This window comes from Spermophilus citellus, assembly GCF_964194105.1.
Source record: "Spermophilus citellus genome assembly, chromosome: 15".
In the NCBI taxonomy this organism is placed as follows: Eukaryota; Metazoa; Chordata; class Mammalia; order Rodentia; family Sciuridae; genus Spermophilus; species Spermophilus citellus.
The window spans coordinates 68,262,105-68,282,018 of NC_138195.1; the positions used below are offsets into that span (position 1 = coordinate 68,262,105).

General features: G+C 37.1%; 1 protein-coding gene across 2 annotated transcripts in view; it reads right to left on the reverse strand.

Moving 5' to 3' along the window:
• The window catches only part of HPSE2 (heparanase 2 (inactive)), a 705,647-nt gene that overhangs the window by 154,454 nt on the left and 531,279 nt on the right, over positions 1-19,914 (reverse strand). For both annotated transcript variants that reach the window (XM_081268316.1, XM_081268315.1), the window contains one exon: positions 701-794. In XM_081268316.1, coding sequence (XP_081124442.1) covers positions 701-794 — 94 coding nt within the window. The remainder of the gene's footprint in view (positions 1-700; positions 795-19,914) is intronic.

The window sequence follows — 19,914 nt, forward strand, 5'->3', positions numbered from 1 at the left end:
CTCTAGTAGTTATCATTCTATACTTTTCTAGTTGAAGATAAACTTTTTAACTTTTACAAATAAGAGGAAACATGCAGCCCTTGTCTCTCTGGGTCTGGCATATTTCACTTAATGTCCTTTAGTTCCATCCACTTTGCCATACATGACAGGATTTCATTATTTTTTTATGGCTAAATGATATTCTGTTGTGTATGGAATGCTACAAAATTTCTCCATCTATTCATCTGTTGGTGGATAAATGGACACGAGGTTGATTTCCTATTTTGGCTACTGTCAATAGTGCTATAATAAATAGGAAGTGCAGGTATTTTTTTGATATGCTGATCTCATTTCCTTTGGATATATACCCAGAATTGGGCTAGCTGGATCATAACGTAGCTGTATTCCTAGTTTCTGAGGAACCTCACATTCATGTTCAAAATGTCTATACTAGCAATGTGTAAAAATTCCCTTTTCTCCATATCCTTACCAACATTTGTTAAAAGAAAGAAGTTTTGAAACCTTGATGTAGCATGTACAAACCCTTCTGAATTTGAAAAACAATAAACAGTAATCATCAACTGTGAGAGGGAGCTCTTGCCCCTAGATTGTACTGTTTTCTATACTGGTTCCCACAGTGCTGGAATACAGCTCAGACCCTGTTATCTTTTCCTTGCTTTATCCCCAAACTCACTCTTCTTCCCAGGATACTTTTACTCACTTTCTGAATTTTCCTAATCTGGTCAGAGAGTGTGTCTAACAGGCGAGTTTTCAGGAAGTCCATCACTTTGACCACCCGGCCATCAATGTAGCAACTGGAATAAAAATAAAATAAGAATCAGATAAAATCTTGAGCGGGGGTTTATAAGGATACTTCTCTAGTCAGAAGTCTCTGTTGCTGAGGATGCTGAGGAAACAGCCCAGGCATCCACCTGATTCTTATCCTAAAAGGTTTTGATCCGGAGTGCTTTTCAAACCAATCATATGCTTTTTATCCTCTCTATTTCCATTTTCATTTGTAGGCTATACTGTGATATTTTTCCCAACCTTTGTCATGTGAAAGTCCCTTGCTGGCTCTGTGAGAACTGACAGGAATTCCATAATACAACTTGGATACAGGAAAAAGCTGCATTTTTTTCCTTTGGGAAAGTGACTTTCTACTCATCTCTTTTCTCATCCCTATCCCTACCTTAAAGTGATAAAATATGTGAAGAATTTCCAAGGAATACTCACACATATTGATAGGTTTTCAAACCTTTAAATAAAATAAACACCAAAGTAGCAATCTGACTCAGTGCAGCAAGGAGCGTCTCAAACATCTCCAGCTCGCTTCCCTGGCAAAATACCTTAGTCAACCTTCTCCCACTACCTCTGGGATGAATGAATGAGTGAATAAATGAACAAGCATACAAATAAATAAGTAATACAAATTAAAGCCCAAGAGCCCCCTTCTGAAATAGTAAACAGTTGGTACCCATTGGGTTTTTATTAGCTAAAGTGAAACATCAAGTGCTGACATGATATTGTGAACAGTTGACCTATGCAGCTTTATGGGGGCCTCCTTTTTGAGTCTCTTTTTCTGAAAACTAAACTGATACTGGCCCAGGATATGGTGACCTTCATTACCTCAAACATCCTCATCTCTGCAAAACTGAATTGAATTGAATTGAGTCAGTTTCTAAACACTTATGATTCCTGGGTGCCTTTTATGACCCACTAAGGTCTCCTTGGTTGATGACTAGTGATAGATTTTTTTTCACCTTTAATAGGAGATCCACTCATCAGTACATATTATAGAACTATGTGAAAATTGTTTTTAATGTTAAATTCCCAAATAACATGTGGTATATTGGAATGGTTAGATTTTTAAACCTTTTTTTTTTTTTCTAAAATAGGTGTTTGGGTAAGTCCCACTTACTGAGATCCCCTAGGCCTCCTTTACCACTTCAAGACATTTCCACAGTATTCAATGTTTAAATCATTGGTAAGAAGACCTTACACAGTTACATAGTCTCTATGGGCCTCAGTTTTCTTCTTTTCTTCTTCCTCCTCCTCTTCTTTCTTAGCTTCTTCCTGTGTGTGTGTGTGTGTGTGTGTGTGTGTGTGTGTGTGTGGTGTTGGGGACTAAACCCAGAGCCTCACACATGTTAGGCAAACATTCTAACACTGACCTACATCTGCAGCCCTTTTACATTTTTATTTTGAGATGGGGGTCTCAGTAAGTTGTCATTCTTCTGCCTTAACCTCCCATAGATGAGATTATAGGTGTGCGGAATCATGCCCAACTCAGTTTTCTTATTTTTTAAAAAGGGTTAACACATCTATTTCTCTGGATCAATTGCAAATTAAGGATATAACAAGAGTAAAATACCTGGCATACAATAGATACCCAAATGCTTTTAGTTCTTTTCTACTTTTTCTAGTTTTCAGCTCACAAATATGGGGTTATAAGGAATAGAGAACTGATTAATGAGATTATGTGTAAGTATAGAGTTTTAAAAAAGTGGAAATGCTGTCCTAAAGGGTACATATTTCTAAACTTTTTAATGGTTACTTAGAGACTAAAACAAACAATGATATGGTATTTCACCTCATCCATGGTAAGCTAAGATTCAGATTCAACACATATTTATTATATGCAATGCACAGTGCCAGGCATAGCCATTTCCTTAAGATCTCTTACAACCTCTTCCTGTTAGTCTTCAATATTAGCACATTTGATTTTTTTTTAAAGTTGAGATAGATGGTGTATTACATGGAAGCTAGGCATATTGTGACAGTGTAAATTAATAATAGTTTCTGCAATACTAATTTAACACATGGTTGAAGACATGAATATTTGTTATCTATCATACAGTGAGTAGGCATATGCCAAACACTGTAATTATTCTTTTATTATTTAATGAAACATATAATTTCCTCTTTTCCTTTTGTTAGTTCCCCAGTAAATAATATTAAGGGTCAAAATTCATAATTTTTACCAGCAACACATATAGTTTAATATATATTGAGATAAAAAATGCCAGATGTAGCTTTTCAGTATGTGGGATTCCCTCACTAGTCCACCTAATACATGGCCCAATGTGCAGCTTCCTTCACTTTTTTCCACCTTTCTTTTGTCACTTTTCTCAAGTACACAGACTCTAGAATTAAAAAATCCTGGCTCAATCTTTTTGCCACTTACCCATGTGATACTGGATTTCCCTTTCTTTAAGAGGGGTTTAAAAAGAATCCAGACCTATATTATTTCCACAGGGTTACTTTACTGACCAAATAAGGAAAAATGCTGGCCACAGGGCCTGGCATATCAAAGATGAATAGCAAATAACTAAATCTCCTCTGTCAGGTTCCTTACCAATTAATGTAGCAGAAACTCAGAGAGGCAATGGGTGGGGTGTGCAGGGGGAGCCTCTCTCCAGAGAGGAGCATAATTATCCACTGTAGGATTTGAAGGAGAAAGGAACAGAGCAGGATTTCCAGCAGGTGGGAGGCAGAGGGAAGTCTATTGCCTGGTACTGTGTACTCAATGACTAATATTCGGTTTTTCTGGACCCAGAAAAAGTCCAATTCGTCCTTCATGTACAACTCAGAGAAGAGCACCAATAAAAACTTTGACTAGAGGTTTTTAGAGCCTATTCTTGACCTAATTTTTAACCTACCAAGCTGAATTCAATGATTCTCAGTCGGTTTTGAGCTACTCCTGAATGTGGTGAATTAGATAACAGCAGGAAAAGCTACAGGTATGGAAACCAGTGGACAAAGTTATCTTAATAATGCAAGCAAGTAGTGATCTGGGTCTCAATAAGAGATCACAAAAGAAGTAAAAATGAGAGGCTATGAAGGAAGAACTCATTGCCTAGTGAGGGTGAGGGCAAGGAAAGGACTCATGGGTATATGCTTATGTGGGCTAGTCAGTCTGGGGTACAGATTTTCAGAGGTGACAAATAGGATTCTGTTTGAGATACCAAAGATAATGCAGAATATCAAGTAGGACCAAGTAGCTGCATTTTTGAGGAGTTACACAGAAAAGTTGAGACATGAAATGTTGACCTGGGGCTCTTCTCCAGCTTATATGTAGTGCATAAACCATGGCTACAGAGGCGCTCTCCAAGCAAATAAGGGAAGTTAACAGGGGTGTCAGAGACCCTTTGAAATGCTTCTGAAGTATAGCCCAGGGGATTGCTGTCACCCTTACCCAGTTAAGGATCCCTTCCCATCATAGCATCTTAAAAAAAAAAATTTAAAAATTTTTTTTAGTTGTAGTTGGACACATACCTTTATTTATTTATTTTTACGTGGTGCTGAGGATGGAACCCAGGGCCTTGCATGTGCTAGGTGAGTGCTCTACTGCTGAGCCACAACCCCAGCCCCTCATAGCATCTTTTAAATAAACTTGATCTGAGTTCAATTCACATTTGGGTGTCAAAGGAAACCTCATATTATATTGATAAGATTCAGCAACTTTTCTTTACAACTTCGTACTTACATTTATATTGTATGGAAATAGGAACTTTGGTCACCAGAATTTGGTATTACTTTTAATAGAGGGGGTGATTTAAGCATTGAGTATGCATCTAATAAATTCCTAAGCCTCTTTCTTGACTCTTGAACAATTAGCTTTCTGAATTTATCCTTTGTAATGGTGAAGCTCCTAAGAAAACATTCAGTATGGGCAATCTGTGGCTATGAAAAAATTCCTTCCTGTTTCAGAGGTTTGGTTTTGATGGTGGCTCCCTGTAGTGAGGACCCAATATATCACTTAGATTTGGGCATGAAGGAGGTGAAGTAGTCTGTGGTGACCATTTGGTAACAGATTGTTAAAAAATATAATATTGGTGATTTCTTTCTTTTCTTGTCTTTTTTTTTTTTTTTTTTTTTTGGTGGGAGAGTACGGAGGATTGAACCCAGGTCCTAGTACATGCTAGAGAAATACTCTATCACAGAGCTAAATGCCTAGCTCCAATGATGGTGATTTCTAACAAAGTCTGTGTAAAAGGAAGGGAGCTAAATTACGACTGAACATCCAGTGATCTGGGACCAACTCTCTCTGCTTTTCTTTCTCATTGGGAAGATAAACATGATTTTCACCTTTATCTCACCAGTTTCCCCAAGAGTTAATTAACTAATTTAGTAATGGCTACAAAGGACTCTGAAGACCAAATAAATTAGAGGGAAAAAAATTGGGGGGAGGAAGAGGGAAACGAATGATCAATTAGAGGTGTTCTAACAACTTCCACATAAATCCTGACAGAATGGTTTTAGAATCACCTACACTGCTACTTTTAGGTATATCACGGTCCTCCTTCAAGTTTTCTTGAAACTTCAGCATCTCTTACAGTCACACCACTAGTGACTAAGCTGTTCAACTAAAAGCTGAAGCCAAGAAAGGCAGTGCTGTAATAACCTTTTTGGCAACTATTACAAATGCAATAAGGTTGAAACCTTCATGCATGATCAAATAATTTGTCTTGCTCATGACAGCAACCTTCATTTCTGTCTCCAGATTGGCAGGTTTTATCAAGCATACATCATGGAGGTGGCAAGGACAGCAGAGTATACAAAGTAAGTTTAACCACTTCCAATTTATTTACCAACTCTATTGTCCATCTGAGATTTAAATTTTATTCCTTGTATAATACACTTCATTTTGGTTTATTTGAAATAGTGCCCTTTATTTTTTATTATAAAAGAAATGAATGCTCATTGTGCACCAGTTAGAAAATAAGCACAAAATTGAAATATAAAATGAAAAAACACCTATAAGCTCAAAACCTAGAGAGAACCACTGTCAAAATTTTCTATAAAACCTTCCAGAGCTTTCAAAGTTAATACACATAAAATTTCCTCCAATTAGCTATTTAAAAATCTATTCCAGATCCTATTTCAATTAGCATATAAACTTAAAACTGCCCCAACTGAGATATCCAAAACCATCTAGAGGGACACTGAAAGAACGAAAGGTCAAAGCATCTTACTCTTATTTTAATTCTATTCTGGACACTTATGGATCCTCTACCAGGTTCAGGTCTTACCTTCTTTATGACTCTGTCAGCCAGGCTTTAATCCCAATGCCACCTCACCCACCCCCTTCTCTATCCCCTACATGCAAACTTCAGAATTGTGCTACAATTAGCCACTTATGCCCATTAGCCTCTTAAAACATTTAATGAGGGAAGTTTGTTGGCTCCAAGGACAGCTGGTTTTGTTTACCTGGCCTTTTACTTTAAGAGGAAAAACCTTTGCCCCTTATTTTCTGACCCCTTCTTTTATTTCAGGTAATTACATTAGTGCTGGCTTCCCAATGCTTAGGAATTTCCGGACTTATTTTGCTGCCTGCTGCTTTCAAGGAGGAGCGGGGGCAGTCTGCTTAGAATTTTAACACCAAGCCTGCTGACTGGGCAGGTTATTCCATAAAAATCAGGGCTTTCCCCACTGAAGGGGGAGAAGCTTGGATAATCATTAGAACAACCCTGTTGACCTATAAAACCTATTCTGACACCTCGAAGTCCAACACTGGAGAAGGCTGATTTAAGCCTCTATAAAGCTTTATAAATTGCCCTTGCCCCTCCTCCAAAAGCATCACCCTGGGCTCCTGCTGAGCACATTCTTCATGGGCCAGCTGGCCATGGGGCTTTCCTTCTTAGGCTACATTATTCTTCATTTTTTCTTCAATGGGTCAAACTTCCTACCTTGTATTGAGAACTATTTGGGCTGGAAATTCTAATGAAATGATGCAGTTACAAAGAAAGATCCTAGACAATATAGATGTGTTCTGTGACTTGCTTGAATCGATATGTGTAAATCCATGCAGGAGTCATACAGCAGGCTAGAATGTTGGAATTCAGGAATTTGAAAGAGTTTGTATTCTGGAAAAATGTTGTAGGCAAATGGTACAAGTAAAGGTCAGGGTTATGGGCAATCCCACATGCAAATAATGGGTACTCAAAACTGTACTTATGAAACAATGAGTGTCTGTATGATTTAAGCCACAGGAGCCAAAGGGATGGCTCTGAAGCTCAAGTGCGGTGCTGAGGGCCCCACTCCCAATCTTCTCTCCCTCAACTCCTTGTACACTTTGGGTGCTGACCCTAAAGTCCAGATTGTTTCCCCTCACGTATCCAGGGTTGTGTCTGAAGAGAGGCTATGTCTTGGCAGAGGTTCAAACAGCTGGACCTCGATCCCAACAGTACTGAGGAGAGCTGTACAGGAAGTTGAGAACAGAACAGGGTGGGGAAGTCCTGTCATTGGAGTGGGCGCTGAGGAGGGCACCTCTGGGGTTTTTCAGTGTAGCAGCAGGTAATGGCACCAGAGTTGCAGACAGGAGCAGATCATATGTTTTGGGTCTAAAACACAATTTGTGGGGTCCTTTTTAAGAAGAGATAACATGTACAGAATACAAACTTAGGCTTAAAAGTAAATATTTACATAGAATGACAAAATAAATCAACAAACTCCCTGAAACTTAAAGAATCAAATCTCTTCTTTCTTGGAGCCCTTTAGGTAACTTACCAGAAATACGTACATAGAAATGCTTCCTGATAGCAATCTCTCCCCCCACCCTAGAATAGTCTATAATTCTTAGCAACTGCCAGCACTAAGGAATCAAAGCAAGAGAGGGGTCTGAAGCTTAATTCATTAACTTTCTGGTAAATTTAACTGTGGGGTATCAATAATAGGAATAACAGGGTTCTAAGTTGCCAGAATCCAACCATCTATGTGTAGTACTTTTTTATAAATTCAGTGTTTGTAAATCGGTATTGTTTATACAGTTACCACCCACATCCTTTCCCTGACCTCTTTTCATATAATTGTCATTGTTTGTGGCAGAATAGCACAATTTAACTGTAATTAAATTAGTGCAATACTAACTAGAAGAACTTGGAGAGAGGAACATTTAATGTATCAAGTTTCTTTTTATTTGCTAGCTATTTTACATATAGTGTCATTTAATCCTCATGAATACTTAGAAACTCTGGCTCATAGAGATTCAGTAACCAGTAGGTAACCAGAGATAAGGTTGATGCTAAGTAACAAATACCCTAAATCCCTCCCTGCACTCTGAGCTGCCAAGTGTCTGAGCACATCTGAGCATTGTGCTTACTCTGTCCTAAAATCAAGTATAATTGCTTTTCAACTGCCTTTAGTCTTGCCTATTTCAACCATCTTGACCCCTAAACAATATTGGACTAAATTCAAATTTCTCAAGAAAGCAGAACAATTGCAACACAATAAAAACAAAACCCAAACAATGACAGAATAAAAAATGTGGGGAACTTAAGTAAAGGCATGGAGGCAGTGTATCTCTACTTTTTCCCCCCCCCACAAATATAGTTCAATGTATTTTAGTTATTGTTATGTGAAGAAAAGAGGGCTCTGTGGTCAAGTAAGTTTAGAAAATTCTGGGTTAAAACCAAATTAAGAAGTACTTTCTGTCCAGTCATGACAGAATAGCTGGTATTGGAATTACCATCTGGCACAAACAACCAGAAACCTAAGACAAAAATGTGTATATAAACTGTTGGTAAGAATTATACAGCAACCAACTCGGGCTGGGATTTTGAGTTGGGGAAGCACATGAGGTGCTTCTATATTCATCTGGGCTTGCTCCCTTGACTAGGTTGGAGATAGTTTACTGACTATCAATGATTTGTGCTTCCTTTCCATGGTGTAGAGCTATTGCTAAAAAGAAGCTTCCTGGTCTGAACCTGTATTTTTCTGCCCCTCTCACAGGCCAAAGTAATGTGAAAAGAAATCATGTGTCCTTTCAGGGCCCAAGTTAGCTGGAGATGTGTGACATTCTCAGCAGAGATAAAGCAGAGATCCTTAATAGTGTATTTCCCTGTTTTGCCTGATGAATGGAAAAGTCTGAGGAGAAGCCACAAGATGGGGACTTATTTGTGAAAGCAATTCCTGTTATATTAAGTACTACATAAGTATTCATTACAGCAAAATTCCATTACACTGTTTTGCCAAGAGTTTATAATAAAGAGGTTTTCCTTTGAGAGGATATGGTTATTGGTATGAAAATTAAAAAAGTTAACCTGGAGAACTCACTTCTAATTCTTGTTCAAACTGAATGAGTGTCTGTCAGAGATTAGCTGAATAATAACAATATTAATTCCAATACCACACAAGAACAATTAACTGAGGGGAAAGATCATTCTTATTCTACAAAGAGACAAACTGAGCCTTGGTAAAAACACACTACCAGGTGATTACCAATGACCAAAGAGGACATGAGATCCAGAATGTTGGAAGGGAGGTCAATTGATAAAGGTCACATACTAGTACAGATTTTTGACTCTACATCTAGTAGTCTCTACTAGGCTTCTAGATACCTCAGTTTTTAATTTCAGGACATCTCCTGTTTGAGGTAGATTTATGGAGACATTGTGGTTGTTTCAGTTTCTCAGTGAGGACATAAATCACATGTGCTAACCTGCATGCATCATATATGCAGGAAAACCAGAGGTTCATTCTGCATTCTGATGCTTATATCTAGACACTCAGTATTCATAAAGGCACAACCCGCCCCCCTTTTCCAGCTATACTCACCAACACCCTGCATATTTTAGTTCCTGCACATAACTTTTTCCTCCAGAAAATTCAAGTTTATACAGCTTTACCTTCTTGATGGATGTTCATTATGTAGAATATTGAATCAAAAGAAAATCTTATATAAATATTATTTCATTACAATTTCCACTTCTCTGCTTTTAAAGAAAACCTAGCGCTCACTATATGAAACCTTTTAAGGAACAATTTGCTATGAATATATGTGTATATCACACATGCATGTGCTTATACACATGCTAAGAGAGAGAGGGACTGAAAGAGTGAGAGATTCATTTACCAGTTAGGTTTCAAGACTAGGATAAATATAAAGTTGGGTTTTGTGCTGTATGGAATGTGAATTGACCTGGAATGTGAATGGACCTCCAAAGAAACCATTTCTGGTAGGATAGCTAGAATTTTATATTTCAGAATTTGTAATTTTGTGTTAATTTGAGAATCTAAAATAAATTACATTTTCCTTTAGATTAATTGCTGTACTCTTTTAACTTTTGATTTTAAATAGAATAACTTCATGATCCTGTAACAAAAATATATACGCATTTTGAAACTTTACCATATAACAAAAAATACAAAGTTTAATAATCACACTAATATGCTTTTACCAACACTTAGTAAAATCATGACAGACATCTGTTTGTATAAATACATATAGCTATATATACACACTTATATATGCACAATGAAAATATATAAATAATTTTAGAACAATGTTATGATACCATAGATGCTGTTTTCACAATAAAATGTAACAGTATTTGAAAGTAAGAAAAGAAGTAGTTTCAAAAATAATTGATGAATATCAGATATTAGTTCCTGAAAGCATTTTTTTAGTGAAAAAATTTAAAGGATGGAGTCACTAGCTTTTGGTTTAATTATATTTAACTTCAGACTATATATTCCAACTGCCTGTTGTGAAAGATAATGGTATTATTTCCCTTTCTCTACACATTGGCAACCCACCAGTGGGTGTTAAAATTTTTGCTTCAGCCATCAAACATAATTTAGAAAACTCAAGAGAAGTAGTCCTGAGGTTGTGGCTCAGCGGTAGAGCCCTCGCCTAGACTGCGAGACCCTGGGTTCAGTCCTCAGCACCACATAAAAATATATGAATAAAATAAAGATATTGTGTCCAACTACAACTAAAACATAAATATTTTTTTAAAAAGAAGCAGTCCATTGTGTCAATTCATCTTTTACCTTTCTGTTTTTCTTTCTTTCCATCTGATGTTCCAGGTTTCCTTCTTTTGCCATTTCCTTTCTTTTTAAAAAACTTACTTTAGTCATTCTTCTGCTAACAAGTTCCTTTAGTTTTTCTTCATCTGAAAAGTCATGATTTCTTCATCCTTACTGAAGGATATTTTCACTGGATGTAGGATTCTAGATCAACAATTCTTTTCCTTTGTCATTTAAGAGATGTCCGGTCATTTCCTTCTAGCCCATAGTTTCTTACAGAAAAGCCTGATTTTGTTTGAGTTGATTTTCATCATTATTATTATTATAATTATTATTATCATTACTATTATTATTAATTTTTTTTGCCGATAGAGATAGTGACATTTTCCCTCTCTGTGCCCACTTGTATCTGCTTGGTAGAGTCCTTGATTTTGCCTCAATGTCTGGGGCTGTGTGAGCTTGCTCTGAGGTCTGGAATACTGTGATTTTCTTCCTGGTTTCCCTAGTAGCACCCCTCTTGTTGTTTGTCTATAAGTTTTGAAAGCAGGCATCCTTTAATTGTTTTTGTTGTCAGAGAGAGAGAGAGCTTTTCATGATTTTTCCTTATCTTTAGTTTTCACACGTTTGATGTGCATTGGTTTGGATTTCTTTGAATTTATCTGTTTGGGGTTTGCTCAACTACTTGAATTTATAGGTTTATATTGTTTGCCAAATTTGGAAGTTTTCAGCCATTATTTCCTGGAGGAGTACTTCTTTCAGTCTTACCCTATTTCTCCTCCTGTTCTGAGACCCCTATGATATAAATATTAGCTCCTTTAATCCTACATATCCCTGAGTCTGTTCATGGTTTCCCCCAGACTAAATTCTCTTTGTTGTTCAGATGAATGATTTCTGTTATTTGATCTTCAAGTTCACTGATTTCTTTGCACTATCTCTTCCAATCTGCTGTTGAAGCCATCCACCAAGTTTTCTATTTCAGTTTTTGTGTTTTTCAGTACTAAAAATTTAAATTTCCATTTGGCTCTTTATATCTGTTATTTCTTTGTTGAGACTTCCTACTTCTTTGCAGAGTCTTCCTATTTTTTAATTTGTTTTATGAGTATTTGTAGTTGCCAATAAAATATTTTTATGATGACTGTTTTGAAATCTTCAGGTAACCTGAACATATTTCTTATCTCAATATTGGCATATATTGATTGTCTTTTCTCACATCAGTTTATATTTTTCTGGTTCTTAGTATGACAAATGATTTCTAGATAATACCTGGACATTTCAGGTATTATGCTATGAGTCTGAAGATCTTGTGACATCTTCTGTTTCAGCTGGCCTCCTCTGATACCACTCTGGCAGGTCAAGAAGAGAGACTGCCTCCAGTTTCCCAACTTGGCCTCCACTGACACTCAGGGGTCTGGAAACCTCATTACTGGTGGACGGGCATGAGAGTTGCAGCTTCCTACTAGGCCCTCACTGTCTTGTTACTGCTCCCCACCTGCCTTCCACTGTCACAGGGAAGAGGCCAGGGAATGACCTCATTCCCACTGTGATAATGAGAGTCCTGATTTTCTATTAGGCCTCTTCTGACATTGTCCTAGGTTGGGGTGGGGAAGAAGACACCTCATTACCATCAGCTGGGAGTAGAAGTCCAGGCTCCCCACTTGGTCCCCTCTGACACCTGAGTGGGGAGTGTGGGGAGTTATTCTATGTTTCTGTTTGGCAGGAATAAAAGTCTCAGTCCTCCTCATTTGGCCTACACTGAAGTGGCTTATTGTGTTGTGAGGGTAGAAATCTTTGCTGATGGGGGTTAGGATTGGGGTGGTATCACAGTTTTCTGTGGTATTTGACTAGAATAGTATAGTTATTGTCCAAAAGTTTTATGTTTTGCTTGACTGTTCCTATTTCTGATCCTTTAACTAGAAAGGGCTGACTTTTGCCAGGGTATTTTTTTCCCTCTGTGCCTATAGGTGACCACCTCTCTAACACCAAATACAGGATATATGAGAAAAAACAACAATGAGAAGCCAGCAACCATGGAACTCACTACACATGTTGTTCCCTGAGTCTTAGTCTGCCTTATTCTTTCCATCTTTCAGTCTTTATATGTTGGTGTACTTGTACCCCATATTTCCTAAAGCAAAAGTTTTAATATTTATTTTAAACTATAATTATAGCTATTTAACCTTTATCGTTAAATATACAAATTTTACATTCCTTTTATATTTATAGTAAATCCTTTTACCCCCATTTCTCCATCATGATTCCTGTTTTGATCTATTTTATGGTTGGCTGCTTCATCCTAGATTGTTTCACAAAATGGTTTATATACCTTGTGCATTAATTAAATTCTCCCTAATCTTTTGTGTGCTTAAAAATTTCTTTCTGCTGCTGTCTCTATATATGAAAAACAAGTGAGATGTATATAACTGATTGAAACAATAGTTGTTTGTAGTAAATGAGAAATATTAAGTATCAGATTTAAAATTTTAAGTACTTATGATTACATTAAAGGTTTAAAGTATACATTAGATAGCCAGTTCTGATTACTTAGAAGAAAGGCTTAGACGTTGTCACTATCCTAGAAACAAATAAAACCCTCTCTTTCATTTTAGTAAATGTTCCCTTTTAAATAAGGAAGTAAATGATAAGGATTATGATGATGATATGAAGAAGCTAATATACATTGAATGCTTATGTATCAGATACCACATATATAATCCTCACAATGTTATATAATAATAACTTATTCAACAAATACTTATAGAGTGTTTAATATAAGCCAGGTATGTTCTGGATTCTAGGTAGGGTCTATTAGTGTGTATGTTTTATATGTAGAGAATCTGGATCTCATAGAAGTTAAATACCTTGCTAACAAATATCACAGACTGGGGCCGGGATTGTGGCTCAGCACTAAAGCACTTGCCTAGCATGCATGAGGCACTGAGTTCGATCCCCAGAACCTACATTAAAAATAAACAAATGTGTCCATCTACATCTAAAAAAATTTAAAAATAAGTAAATAAAAATAAAAAAGTAAATATCACAGGCCAATATTTGAATTCAGATCTAATAATGCTTACGCATAACATGCACTGCTTTTCTAGATGAATAAATATGGCAAATTGCATCAGGACCAGGACAGAGTTTAAATTCCTTGGACTGGTGTTTGGAATGTATATTATTTCTAGCTGATAGAAATAATCAGATTTATTCAGCTATCAGGAATTTCAATGTCACAATTTCAAAGTCAAATTTCACATCTCTTCAGAATAGAATGTTTCCATTCGCTTACCTTTCTTCCCTTTAGAGAAAAATCTCAAAGAATTTAAAATAGTGGTACCATAAAGTTCCCAATATTTTCTTCTAACACCCTACAAATCTTTGGTTATGGAACCCAAAAGGGTCTGAGAATCAGAGAACATATCAGCACATTGTCTTCTTTTCTGGGATTAAGGAAAGGTTTTGTTTGAACACAAAGAGAAAGCAAGCTGACTGCTATCATTTTGCAGTATTTTAGGCAGAAGAATAGCCTCCTTTTAAAGAATTATTTCCATTTAAGAATGCTAACTAAAGACAGAAATAAAAAGCAAACAAATTCAGTTTCTTTTTCTTGGAGAGAGAAAATGATAGCTTACTTTCTAAATTAAGATTTAAAAAAACTGCATTTAATACGTATAAAACTGCATTTAATATATTCTGGTTCCATGTTTTGGATAACTTAAGCAAAAGAAAAGGCAAAATTAGAAAAGAAGGATAAAAGGCAAATACAGAATAAGAAAGCAAGAGCCAAATGAAGGAACACTAACATTGTATTTTTTGCTCATATTTTCATTTCCCCCAGTTCACCCTCACTGCCTCTCTTCTTTACATCGGTGCACATCACTAAGCTTCACCACTGAACAGTTAGCCCATATACAGCCTTCCAGGTATCTGCTTCTTCTTGTCCCCAAATACTTTCTTTTAAAATTTTTATTGTTGCTTGTTCAAAACATTACAAAGCTCTTGACATATCATATTTCACACTTTGATTCAAGTGGGTTATGAACTCCCATTTTTACCCCGTATACAGATTGCAGAATCACACCGATTACACATCCACTGACTTACATATTGCTATACTAGTGTCTGTTGTATTCTGCTGCCTTTCCTATCCTCTACTATACCCCCTCCCCTCCCCTCCCCTCTTCTCTCTCTTTACCCCATCTACTGTAATTCATTTCTCCCCCTTGTTTTTATTTTTTTCCCTTTCCCCTCACTTCCTCTTGTAGGTAATTTTGTATAACCCTGAGGTCTCCTTCCATTTCCATGCAATTTCCCTTCTCTCTCCCTTTCCTTCCCACCTCTCATCCCTGTTTAATGTTAATCTTCTTCTCATGCTCTTCCTCCCTACTCTGTTCTTAGTTACTCTCCTTATATCAAAGAAGACATTTGGCATTTGTTTTTTAGGGATTGGCTAGCTTCACTTAGCATAATCTGCTCTAATGCCATCCATTTCCCTCCAAATTCTATAATTTTGTCATTTTTTAATGCAGAGTAATACTCCATTGTGTATAAATGCCACATTTTTTTTTTATCCATTCGTCTATTGAAGGGCATCTAGGTTGGTTCCACAGTCTTGCTATTGTGAATTGTGCTGCTATGAACATCGATGTAGCAGTGTCCCTGTAGTATGCTCTTTTTAGGTCTTTAGGGAATAGACCGAGAAGGGGAATAGCTGGGTCAAATGGTGGTTCCATTCCCAGCTTTCCAAGAAATCTCCATACTGCTTTCCAAATTGGCCACACCAATTTGCAGTCCCACCAGCAATGTACAAGTGTACCCTTTTCCCCACATCCTAGCCAGCACTTGTTGTTGTTTGACTTCATAATGGCTGCCAATCTTACTGGAGTGAGATGGTATCTTAGGGTGGTTTTCATTTGCATTTCTCTGACTGCTGAGATGGTGAGCATTTTTTCATGTACTTGTTGATTGATTGTATGTCCTCCTCTGAGAAGTGTCTATTCAGGTCCTTGGCCCATTTGTTGATTGGGTTATTTGTTTTCTTATTGTTTAATTTTTTGATTTCTTTGTATACTCTGGATATTAGGGCTCTATATGAAGTGTGAGGAGTAAAGATTTGTTCCCAGGATGTAGGCTCCCTATTTACCTCTCTTATTGTTTCTTTTGCTGAGAAAAAACTTTTTAGTTTGAGTAAGTCCCATTTGTTGATTCTAGTTATTAACTCTTGTGCTATGGGTGTCCTATTGAGGAATTTGGAGCCCGACCCCACAGTATGTAGATCGTAGCCAACTTTTTCTTCTATCAGATGCTGTGTCTCTGATTTGATATCAAGCTCCTTGATCCATTTTGAGTTAACTTTAGTGCATGGCGAGAGAAAGGGATTCAGTTTCATTTTGTTTCATATGGATTTCCAGTTTTCCCAGCACCATTTGTTGAAGATGCTATCCTTCCTCCATTGCATGCTTTTAGCCCCTTTACCAAATATAAGATAGTTGTAATTTTGTGGATTGGTTTCTGTGTCCTCTATTCTGTACCATTGTTCCACCTGCCTGTTTTGGTACCAGTACCATGCTGTTTTTGTTACTATTGCTCTGTAGTATAGTTTGAAGTCTGGTATCGCTATACTGCCTGATTTACACTTCCTGCTTAGAGTTGTTTTTGCTATTCTGGGTCTTTTATTTTTCCATATGAATTTCATGATTGCTTTATCTATTTCTCAAGAAATGCCGTTGGGATTTTGATTGGCATTGCATTAAACTTATAGAGAACTTTTGGTAATATCGCCATTTTGATCATTTTGATGATGTTAGTTCTGCCTATCCATGAACAGGGCATATTTTTCCATCTTCTAAGATCTTCTTCTATTTCTCTCTTTAGGGTTCTGTAGTTTTCATTGTATAAGTCTTTCACCTCTTTTGTTAGGTTGATTCCCAAGTATTTTATTTTTTTTGAGGATATTGTGAATGGAGTGGTTGTCCTCATTTCCATTTCCGAGGATTTGTTGCTGATATACAGGAATGTCTTTGATTTATGCGTGTTGATTTTATATCCTGCCACTTTGCTGAATTCATTTATTAGCTCTAATAGTTTCTTTGTAGACCCTTTTGGGTCTGCTATGTATAGAATCATGTCATCTGCAAATAGTGATAATTTAAGTTCTTCTTTTCCTATTTTTATGCCTTTAATTTCTTTCGTCTGTCTAATTGCTCTGGCCAGTGTTTTGAGAACTATGTTGAACAGAAGTGGTGAGAGAGGGCATCCCTGTCTTGTTCCAGATTTTAGAGGGAATGCCTTCAATTTTTCTCTGTTCAGAATGATGCTAGCCTGAGGCTTAGCATAGATAGCTTTTACAATATTGAGGTATGTTCCTGTTATCCCTAGTTTTTCTAGAGTTTTGAACATAAAGGGATGCTGTACTTTGTTGAATGCTTTTTCTGCATCTATCGAGATGATCATATGGTTCTTATCTTTAAGTCTATTGATGTGGTGAATAACATTTATTGATTTCCGTATATTGAACCAGCCTTGCATCCCAGGAATGAATCCTACTTGATCATGGTGCACAATTTTTTTGATATGTTTTTGTATCCGATTCGCCAGAATTTTATTGAGGATTTTTGCATCTAGATTCATTAGAGATATTGGTCTGTAGTTTTCGTCCCCAAATCCTTAACTTCCCATACTCTGCTAGTTCTATACCACCACCTGCCTAATCCTACCTCCATCAATAAGCCACAACAAACTCATGTTTAACCCGCACTCCCAGTCTCCCACTACCTATCTTCTACTCCTACTTCCTGAATGATCTATGCCTTGGTCAGAATACCAACCTCAATCTCCAATTCCACTTCCTAGACAGTGAGTCCCTTTTAAGCAAACTGCAAGGTCCACATGATTGATCTTTGGAGGCTTTTGCCTGATCAGTCTTTTCCACACAAAGCTTTGTGTGAATGGTGTCTTAGCTAAAATGTCACCTGGGTTCCATCCCTTACCCAGTAGTTCTTAATCCTATCTGCATTTGTACTAACTAAAGTAATAGTTCCTCAAACAGAACTTTCACTTATTAGATACTCATCTGGACGAGGAGTTAATACATGGTATATTTTGGAAACAGTTCTATGAAAAGAATACGTATTCTGCAGTTATTAAAGAGAATATTCTACATATATCTATTAAGTCAATTTGATCTATAATATAACTTAATTCTGATGTTTCTTTTTTTTTTCTTTTTTGGTCTGAATGATGTACTTATTGGTGAGAGTGGGATACTCAGGTTTCCCACTATTATTGTATGGGGGTGTTATCTCTCCCTTTATGTTCAGTAGTGTTTATTTTATATAATTGGTACTTATTTGGTATATTTATAATCATTATGTCTTCTTGATAAATTGTTACTTTGATCAATATATAGTATTATTTTTTTCTGATTTTGTTTTAAAGTCTTATTTTGTCAGATATAAATATAGTTACTCCTGCTTGCTTTAGGATTCCATTTGCTTGGAATATAATTTTCCATCCTTTTACTTTAAGTCCTGTGTATGGATTTGAAAGTGAGGTGAGTTTCTTGTAGGCAACATATTGTTAGATCTTTTTAAAAAAATCCATTCAGCCAGTCTGCATCTTTTATTTGGAGAATTAAGACCATTTATATTCAGGATTATTATCTCCAAGTCCCTAACAAGATTCGGGAGATAGTGTTACCTTTTCTTCTCTAGTAAACTGCCCTTGACCTCACCACTACAGGAAGAAGAGGCCTGCTAAGGATCTTGGAAGTGAATATCTCCCAGATTAACAAGTGAATCAGGGCACCCTGGGACCCCTACAAGAGCACACCTGGAATGTAACCCTTGAAGAGTTCCTTTAAAACCTCCCTGTCCCTCCTGATCTAAAGAGTCACAGCTATGGGACAGGAGTCCCCTTGTGTTTCTCCTTTGCTAGCAAAGCAAAAAACCTACTTTTTCCTTTTTCTCAAAACTGTGTCCTCATTATTAAATTGGCATTGATTGGCATTGGGGACAGAGAACAAGCTTCTGATTACAGGTTTAGACACTAGTGCAGTTCCTGGTGCTTCAAGTGGAGAGGCAAGGGCCAGGATCAGAGCTATGACACTCATGATTGTTAATGATGTGTTACCTAACAGGGTGTTGGAACAAATGATGCTGAGGACCCTCATGGGTGTGGTGCCCATGGAAATTGTGGATTTTTTTTTTTTGCTATTACCATGGTAACAACTCTCCAGCAGTAGAATGTCAGAGTCCCCTAACTATGAACACTTTAGGGTATAACATAAGTTGGGGGCTTTCATCCACCCTGTTCTTTTTTTTTTTTTTTTTAAAGAGAGAGAGAAAGCGAGAGAGCGCATGAGAGATTTTTAAAAAATATTTATTTTTCAGTTCTTGGTGGACACAACATCTTTGTTTGCATATGGTGCTGAGGATCGAACCCGGGCCACAAGCATGCCAGGTGAGCGCACTACCGCTTGAGCCACATCCCCAGCCCCCACCCTGTTCTTGAAATTGAAGTATCTGCTAAGATGTGGTTGGATCTAGGTCAGAGCTGGTGCTATTGCAATTCCTCTCAGCTGAGCGAGGTGCAAAGTTCAGTAGTAGAGCACCTCTCTAACCCACACAAAATCCAGTCTCAATCACCACAAGAGGAAAAAAGAGACAAAAATATCAGCAACAACAACAGAAAAGAAAGGGTAAGAAAATAAAGAATTAAATAAAATGACAAAAGAAAGCATAAGAAAAATTTTAAAGATAAAACAATAACAGAAAAGGAAGAGTAAAATATAGGGCAAAATAAAAAGATAAGTAAAAGAAAATAAAAAGATTTAAAAGGGACAGAGAAAGCAGGAGCAAAGCAATTACAAAGAAAAATGAAAAAGAAAACCAAAATAGAATGAAGGCTAGGATTTACCCTCCAGTCCACCAGGTTCCTTCTGTTGTGCTTGCCAAGGTGATGGGTGGGAGTGAATTGTGGCTGAAGCTATTTGGAGTCCCTTTCAGCTGCTCTGCACTGCTAATAGAGCTAGCAAGGTGTGTGGAACTTGCTTGGCAAAGTTGTCTCCTTAATCCTGAGGGCTGTGCTCTCCAAGGGGGGCAATGCCTGTGCTGCAGTGCATTCAGGAACCAGCTCAGAATGTAGATCTCACTTAGCTAAGATTCTCTCTAGAACTTTCTGGGCTTTGCA